The 9,341-nt window shown below is 50.7% G+C and overlaps 1 protein-coding gene across 1 annotated transcript in view; it reads right to left on the bottom strand.

The window, feature by feature from the left end:
* Positions 1-7,626, bottom strand: part of LOC124017371 (protein dopey-2-like) — a gene marked incomplete at its 5' end in the record, with an annotated part of 27,339 nt that extends 19,713 nt beyond the window's left edge. Inside the window, 12 exon segments of the mRNA XM_046332632.1 lie at positions 32-1,722; positions 1,837-2,027; positions 3,812-3,912; positions 4,216-4,368; positions 4,676-4,732; positions 4,734-4,948; positions 5,306-5,730; positions 5,831-6,168; positions 6,682-6,918; positions 7,019-7,130; positions 7,271-7,390; positions 7,506-7,626. Of these exon segments, the coding sequence (XP_046188588.1) occupies positions 32-1,722; positions 1,837-2,027; positions 3,812-3,912; positions 4,216-4,368; positions 4,676-4,732; positions 4,734-4,948; positions 5,306-5,730; positions 5,831-6,168; positions 6,682-6,918; positions 7,019-7,130; positions 7,271-7,390; positions 7,506-7,626 (3,761 nt within the window).
* Positions 7,627-9,341: the final 1,715 nt, after the last annotated feature.

Consider the following 9,341-nt stretch of genomic DNA (forward strand, 5'->3'; position numbering starts at 1 on the left):
AGTAGTGTGTGTGTGTGTGTGCGTGACTCACCTTCTTGTTGTCCAGTAGACAGTGGTGAGTGAGTGTGGTCAGTCCCTCCAGTAGGGTGAGAGGGTAATCAGGAGCAATGTTCTCCTTCCTGCTACTCTGTGTAGCCTTCCCCCCGTCGTGATCGTACTGTTTGACCAGCTCATCCAAGTTCCTGCAGATCTGGGTGATGAGCGGAGCAACGATGATGCCCAGCGAGCGCCCGAGGTAGGGCAGAGATGAGCACAGCAGAGCCACCCAGTGGGGGTGCATGGCATAGCCGTATTGCGGCTGCAGAGCCCGGGCTGCAGCAGACACAAACATCCCCTGGGCTGTGATGGGCTGGGTCTGGACATACTGAGCTGCCTTGATGGACTGTTGGAACAGAACCCCTGTCTGCCATTCCTGCTTCATGGCTGAGAAGGCAGGGGTAGCTACAGGTGTGTCACGGGGTTCATCGGGGTGCGGGGTTGAACCCCCTGGCCACACGTAGTACTCCAGGACGATGAGGGCCTGTAAGAGCTTGAGCAGCTCCATCTGTAAGGGGTATTGCTCCTGCCCCCTTCCCCCTCCAAGATTCACAAGGCTCTCCTCAGACAGGCCCACCTGTTCATCGAACAGATTCAGACCCCCCATGGCAGAGTCCTTCTCCACCCCTTTCTGGCTGATGTACATGGAGGCTGAGAGGGTGAGAAGGGCGTACTGCTGCACCTTACACCCAGCCAGTAGCTTGCGGATGGCCTCTGGGCCGACCCCAGCCTCCTGCAGGGTGGAGCTGTCCCTCTGACCCCACACCACACACCCCAGCTGAGTCACCAGGCGGGTCAGCACCCCCACGCTCTTCACCTGGACCTCCCTGTTCCCCTGCAGCTCCCTGGGACCCAGGGTGAGGTAGGACGGGTAGTGGGAATGTAGGAACCTCAGGCATAGCGATACCAGCAGTTCGATGAGCAGGGAAGGGGGAATGGAGGGCGAGGAGGTGGGCGAGAGCAGCCGTCCATGGAAGCCTCTTCCGTCCTGGGCCTGCTGGTGGCGCTGGAGAAGGTTGGAGACCAGGTTGAGGTGGGCGGCTGAGCTGGTGTCCAGGGAGGTGGAGGAGAGGGCGTCCACTAGAGGGCGCTGGGCGCTGCTCCTCAACAGACTGTCCAACAGGGCCAGGCCGTGGAGCAGGCGGGGCCAGCCGCCGGGCATAGAGTACAGCAGAACATGGCGGAACAGAGAGTCAATGACTTCACGCTTCTCACGCTCCTGTTTGAGGAGACGCGACTGAGCCATGGCTTCACGCTCCAGGTCATCCTCCTCGCTCGACAGCGAATCGGACACTTGTGTGTGTTCCGATTCCACCCTCCTCAGGCAGCTGACCACACCTCCTTCCTCTACGCTACAACCGTAAGTGGCGGAGCTGGAGTTCTCTGTGGAGACCTGGGCACCACTGGTGTCAGCTGACTCGGTGTGTTCGCTCTCTTCCTCCTCCTCCTCTTCCTCCAGCTCGTCTTCCCCCTCTGTGGCTTCGCTCTCACTGCAAGACTCCCCCGTGGAGTCACCCGCTGGATTGGTCGTCTCTGGGTCACGCTCTAGCTCCCCCCACAGGGCCTCCCGGTCCACCAGGATCATATGACCCAGTGTACCCTCATCTAGTTGGGTGCTGGTTGCCATGGCGCACGTGGAACTCTTGGTGGTGCTTCGACTTCTGCTGTTTAAATCTTTCAGATTACCTACAGAGAGAAAGAGGTCTACCAAAACATATACACACTAGGAGAGCAACATCCCTAAACACTCCAACAATCACCACTTAACACTCCATAACACACACAAACACACGCACGCACCTGCGGTGAGGTTCTGTTTGACACTCTGGATGGTGCAGCGCTGGGTGGAGGGGTGGAGCAGCAGCAGCAGAATAGGCTCCAGGATCCGGACCACGTCCTGCAGGGAGAGAGCCCTGACCAGCCAGCACTGGGCTGCAGCACTCACAGAACCATCTGGGCTGTTCAGACAGTCCACCACCACGCACAGAGACCTGGGACAGAGATACACAGAGTCAGTCATAGGGAGATGAGGGACAGACACACAATCTTAAATAGTGCCAAGACAAAGACAGACAAAGAGTCCATCTCAGTGATCTGAGGAAAGCAGAACAGGTTCACTACAGTAGTACAGTCGTGACCTAAAGTTGAGAATGACACAAATATCAAGTTTGCTGCTTCAGTGTCTTCAGATATTTTTGTCAGATGTTACTATGGAATACTGATGTATAATTACAAGCATTTCATAAGTGTCAAAGGCTTTTATTGACAATTACATGAAGTTGATGCCAAGAGTCAATATTTGCAGTGTTGACCTTTCTTTTCAAGAGCTCTGCAATCCACCCTGGCATGCTGTCAATTAACTTCGGGGCCACATCCTGACTGATGGCAGCCCATTCTTGCATAATCATAATCAGAGTTTGTCAGAATTTGTGGTTTTTTGTTTGTCCACCCGCCTCTTGAGGATTGACCACAAGTTCTCAATGAGATTAAGGTCTGGGGAGTTTCCTGGCCATGGACCCAAAATATCAATGTTTTGTTCCCCAAGCCACTTAGTTATCACTTTTGCCTTATGGCAAGATGCTCGATCATGCTGGAAAAGGCATTGTTCGTCACCAAACTGTTCCTGGATGGTTGGGAGAAGTTGCTCTCGGAGGATGTGTTGGTACCATTCTTTATTCATGGCTGTGTTCTAAAGCAAAATTGTGAGTGAGCCCACTCCCTTGGCTGAGAAGCAACCCCACACATGAATGGTCTCAGGAGGCTTTACTGTTGGCATGACACAGGACTGATGGTAGTGCTCACCTTGTCTTCTCCGGACAAGCTTTTTTCCAGATGCCCCAAACAATCAAAAAGGGGATTCATCAGAGAAAATGACTTCACCCGAGTCCTCAGCAGTCCAATCCCTGTACCTTTTGCAGAATATCAGTCTGTCCCTGATGGTTTTCCTGGAGAGAAGTGGCTTCATTGCTGCCCATCTTGACACCAGGCCATCCTCAAAAGGTCTTCGCCTCACTATGCGTGCAGATGCACTCACACCTGCCTGCTGCCATTCCTGAGTAATTTCTGTACTGGTGGTTCCCCGATCCCGCAGCTGAATCAACTTTAGGAGACGGTCCTCGCGCTTGCTGGACTTTCTTGGGTGCACTGAAGCTTTCTTCACAACAATTGAACCGCTCTCCTTGAAGTTCTTGATGATCCGATAAATGGTTGATTTAGGTGCAATCTTACTGGCAGCAATATCCTTGCCTGTAAAGCCCTTTTTGTGCAAAGCAATGATGACGGCACATGTTTCCTTGCAGGTAACCATGGTTGACAGAGGAAGAACAATGATTCCAAGCACCACCCTCTTTTTGAAGCTTCCAGTCTGTTATTCGAACTCATTCAGCATGACAGAGTGATCTCCAGCCTTGTCCTCGTCAACACTCACACCTGTGTTAACAAGAGAATCACTGACATGATGTCAGCTGGTCCTTTTGTGGCAGGGCTGAAACGCAGTGGAAATGTTTTTTGGGGATTCAGTTCATTTGCATCGCAAAGAGGGAATTTGCTATTAATTGCAATCATCTGATCACTCTTTAAAACATTCTGGAGTATATACAAATTGGCAGCATACAAACTGAGGCAGCAGACTTTGTGAAAATTAATATTTGTGTCATTCTCAAAACTTTTGGCCACGACTGTAGAGTCACGAAACAGAATACGCTGGGGACCACAGCACAAACTGCTGTTGGACCCAGAGACCAACCACTGACCATACTTCAAGCTCTGTACTTACCGGTCAAACGAGCGGTTCAGAGACATGGTCCGGTTTGACTGGTTTTCCCTGGTCAGGTGCCACAGCACTGAGAACCTATGTAGCGCCTCCAATCGTACAGCCTGAGGGAATACACAAAGCATACCGTGGGGAGAACAAGTATTTGATAACCTGAAAAATCGGCAGTGTATCAAATACTTGTTCTCCCCACTGTAACTGATATGTTAGTTAAACGCAGAGGATGACTTACTGTTTGTTATATCACATGAGTTTAGCCTGGAGTATTTGTTCATGTTAGGTGTGAATATATGTAAAACCTCAGTGCTGTTTAAATGCGTTAGGAGTATTGGATGGCTCTTTGCTGTAGGCGTCTAGTGTCTTGATATTACAGTAGAATCTTGTTAGTGTGTGTATGTGTTCTGTACCTTATCTCTGTGCAGTAAAGCCTGGCAGACGATGTCCTCACAGATGGATGCGGACGGGGCCAGGCAGTGGAGCCGATAGAAGAGCTCCACACAGGACGTGTGCTGCTCTCGACGCTCCACATCCAGCTGACCCCACAGCACCTGGGCCACCCGCTGCATGGGATCACAAAGGTGAAAGGTGAAATGTTAGAGGTGATGATGATCGGTTTTCATTTGAATCAACTTAACGCAGCAGCATCAGATTACTAATGATCCTGATTTGGTAATAGGCAGCAGAAATGAAAAAGGTGATGATGCTGTTGGACATAGAGTTACAGATGACACATTCACTAAGGAAATGTACACATTTCATCATATTATAGAGTAACACGTCAGACCAGCTAGGACTACTCATATTATGTTCCCTCTTTATGTAGCAGTAATACAAGCCCCCTGCCATGGTAGACCATGATTTCCTGACCTGGTAGAAATCTGTACTCTGCTCGATGGCGCTGAGCAGGCCTGGGTAGATGGGGGGGTACAGTGACCATCTGCAGCCGTCCGCTCAGGGGGTTGGCGTTGCTGGCCTGGTAGCGCCTGGTCTTGTCCTGGATGACCAGGGCCAGGGACTGGGAGTGGTTGATGAGCTCCAGAAGAGAGGACACAGCCGTGTGCTGCACCTGGTAGTCCCTCGACAGGCAACACAGGGTCATCAAGGACCTCAGCCACAAAGGCAGGCAGCCCACGCCACTATCTGAAGAGAACAAAACAATATTTTGGTTACTTCCCATTCAATGAGTTCATGAAAGCATATCAGTATACTGACTTGAACCAACATAAAGTGGTCAATTCAGCCCTGTTAGTAAGCCATGTTAGGAGTAGGAGTACACACCAAAGCTTAAGCTTTTCATTTGAATAGACAAACCAGCACCCCAGTAAACCTTTTGGTTAAGAGTAGAGTTACACAAATTTCCCTATGTGGACTCAATTGTGTGAGTCTGACATGCAAGACTACTGGTTGGCTAACTAACTACAGTAAGTTTGTGTAGAGCTGTATAGACTGACCTGTATGGGTAAACAACCATTATTGTGTAAAAGTCTATACTGTCACCTGTATGGTGGAACAAGTCGCTGTAGAGCACCTGGCTCTCCTCCTCACTCAGGTACAGGGGGAAGGTGGTACACTCCAAAAGCAGGTGGCATGCTGCCGTGAACGCCTGGCGGCACTCCTCTGAAATCTCCGCCCTGCCCCGGGGCATGTACCCTGCCCCCCAGTCCACCCCTCCTCCCGTGCTCACTCGCCCTTTCTTCTTCTCTGTAGGTGGGACAGGGAGGTCTGGGACAGGGGGGTCCGAGATAGAGCGTGGTTTGTGTTTGTTGGGGGCGAAGAGCTCGGCTAGCTTGTCTTTGATCTGGGTCGTGGTGATCTGAGGGCCCTCCTGGAAAAAGGTCTTCCCACCAGGGGAGAGGGCAGCGGGGTCCGGCTGTACAGCCTCCTCCTGCCCCCTGACGTCCTCCACCTGAACCAGCAGGTAACTGGGAGGGGAGAGGAGGGAGAGAGAGAGAGTTTGATTGATGCATGTTGTGCTTGATGACTGTGTGTTACATGTTTTCCAGATGTGATCATGTTCTCTACCAGGTGGTTATGAAGGTCAGTATATCCAGCAGACACTGGGTCATGGTCTCCACATTGCCCCCCTTCCTCCACACACCCTGGCACTCTTTCACGATCCCCACCCCCTCGGGGCTCAGTCCCACCCCTGGTAAGAGGTGCAGTTCCGAGGGTGAGGCGCTGATGCCCAATCCGCTGTCTTCAGACCGAAGGAGTGGGAAGGCGCTTTCTCCCTCTACCGGGCCAGTCTCCTGCTCCACAACCGCATTCAGCTCTTCCTCTGGTTCTGCGTTGTCATGGTTAACGTTGACCCGACTGCCCTCTTCCTCCTCCTCGACCCTTTCCTTCTCTATATCCTGCATCTAAGGGGAGAACATGTATGATCCAACCAGAATACCACCAATGAGGGAGTGGGTAGTATGACCTTAATAGGACAGTTAGAGTTAAATTCTGTTTTTCCCCCCTAAAATTTGAGAGAAATCCCATCGTGATCCAGTATCTGACTGAAAGAAGCTAAAGATCAGTGTAAGCTGTGTTTATGTGACACACAGACAGGCCAGTGTTACAGTTGGATTTCAGACCTTGTTTATATCTGCAGGGAGAATGAAATTAGAAGATTGGTTGGCCTGTGTAGTCTGGATCTACCATCAAGTCAAGAGGAGTACAGTACATGAGAGACAGCCTGACAAGAGGCTAACCCTGCCAGGAATGTTATCCATCAGTCAGACAGGTCACCTACCAGACAGTTCATCCTGAGGGCATGACCATTCTTAAGTACCTCAGTAGTGCTGCATCCCTAACTCCCATTTTCCTTCTACTCTCCATACGCATGGCAGTTTCTCTGAACCACTGCACACACTCACACAACCACTGACCGGAACAAATTTGAAGCTCTCCTCCTGTGTCGGTGACTTCACTTTCTGTGACTGTGACTCCACCTCCATGTCCATATAAGTCACGGGCATCTGGATCTTACTGAGCACCTTGAAGCAGGTGCGCAGGCCCTGTGTGAGCTCCGATAGGTCCAGACAGGTCATGTGGGTACGGAGTGCATGCAGCATGCGGCCAAGCATCTGGGGCAGGAACTGAGACTGGATGTCAGCATGGAGCTCCTATTGGACCAGACCAATCAGATAGGGTTAGAGAGAGCAAGAAAGAGAGGGAAAGAGAGAGAAAGAGGAAAAATAGAAGCATGTGTGTGTATGTGTGTACCAGAGGGATGATGTCCAGTAGGAATATGATGAGCGTGGAGATCTCTGTGACAGAGGGAGCAGGAGAGTCACTGTGGTACTGCAGAGGGGGCGGCGGCAGGTCAGCTGGGTCGCTATGGAGACAGAGACACAGAGAGAGATCAGCTAAACAACATAAAAGACATTCGAGTTGGAGAAAGATGCTTTATAACAGCAAAGCTACAGTGACTATTCCAGAGGAGGTACAGTAGGTGCTAGTAAAGGCGTTACCTACCTGAGGCAGGTGCAGAAGTGGCAGGTAATGTAGTCCCACAGGAACTCACTGTTCATGGAGCTCACCAGCATGTTCACCGTCTTTATGATTTCTGATGCGTTCTTGTTCTCTTTTATTTTACTGCACAGACAACACATCTAGGCAGTCACTATCATGTCGATCTCTTTTTAGGAAACTTCCCAATAAATATCATTCATCTATATTAGTTCATTCTCCACTCGTCCCATCCTCTCACCTGGCTAGCTGGTTGCCTGTCAGGCCAGTGCTGGTGATAGACTCCTCCCCCAACATCTCTCTGCAGTAGCTGTAGAACGCTCTCACCACCTCCAATAACACACTGCCCACTATCAGAGGACCTGAGAGAGACCAGCATCATTATCATCACACACTGTCCACTATCAGAGGACCTGAGAGACCACAATCATCATCATTATCACAAACTGCCCACTATCAGAGGACCTGAGAGACCACCATCATCACACACTGCTCACTATCAGAGGACCTGAGAGAGACCTCCATCATCAGCACACACTGCCCACTACCAGAGGACCTGAGAGAGACCATCATCATTATCATAAACTGCCCACTACCAGAGGACCTGAGAGAGACCACCACCATCATCACACACTGCCCAATATCAGAGGACCTGAGAGAGACCACCATCATCATCATCACACACTGCCCACTATCAGAGGACCTGAGAGAGACCATCATCATCACACACTGCCCACTGCCAGAGGACCTGAGAGAGACCAGCATCATTATTATCACAAACTGCCCACTACCAGGACCTGAGAGAGACCACCACCATCATCACACACTGCCCAATATCAGAGGACCTGAGAGAGACCACCATCATCATCATCATCATCACACACTGCCCACTATCAGAGGACCTGAGAGAGACCATCACCATCACACACTGCCCACTACCAGAGGACCTGAGAGAGACCACCACCATCATCATCATCACACACTGCCCACTATCAGAGGACCTGAGAGAGACCATCATCATTATCATCACACACTGTCCACTATCAGAGGACCTGAGAGACCACAATCATTATCATTATCACAAACTGCCCACTATCAGAGGACCTGAGAGAGACCTCCATCATCAGCACACACTGCCCACTACCAGAGGACCTGAGAGAGACCATCATCATTATCATAAACTGCCCACTACCAGAGGACCTGAGAGAGACCACCACCATCATCACACACTGCCCAATATCAGAGGACCTGAGAGAGACCACCATCATCAGCACACACTGCCCACTACCAGAGGACCTGAGAGAGACCATCATCATTATCATAAACTGCCCACTACCAGAGGACCTGAGAGAGACCACCACCATCATCACACACTGCCCAATATCAGAGGACCTGAGAGAGACCACCATCATCATCATCATCACACACTGCCCACTATCAGAGGACCTGAGAGAGACCATCATCATCACACACTGCCCACTGCCAGAGGACCTGAGAGAGACCATCATCATTATTATCACAAACTGCCCACTATCAGAGGACCTGAGAGAGACTAGCATCATCATCATCATCATCATCATCATCATCACACTGCCCACTACCAGAGGACCTGAGAGAGACCAACATCATTATCATCACACACTGCCCACTATTAGAGGACCTGAGAGAGACCAGCATCATTATCATCACACTGCCCACTACCAGAGGACCTGAGAGAGACTAGCATCATCATCATCATCACACTGCCTACTACCAGAGGACCCGAGAGAGACCAGCATCATTATCATCATCACACTGCCCACTGCCAGAGGACCTGAGAGAGACCAGCATCATTATTATCACAAACTGCCCACTACCAGGACCTGAGAGACCAGCATCATTATCATCACACACTGCCCACTATCAGAGGACCTGAGAGAGACTAGCATCATCATCATCATCATCACACTGCCCACTACCAGAGGACCTGAGAGAGACCAGCATCATTATCATCACACACTGCCCACTATTAGAGGACCTGAGAGAGACCAGCATCATTATCATCACACACTGCCCACTATCAGAGGACCCGAGAGAG

This window comes from Oncorhynchus gorbuscha, unplaced genomic scaffold (genome assembly GCF_021184085.1).
Source record: "Oncorhynchus gorbuscha isolate QuinsamMale2020 ecotype Even-year unplaced genomic scaffold, OgorEven_v1.0 Un_scaffold_203:::fragment_2:::debris, whole genome shotgun sequence".
NCBI lineage: Eukaryota > Metazoa > Chordata > Actinopteri > Salmoniformes > Salmonidae > Oncorhynchus > Oncorhynchus gorbuscha.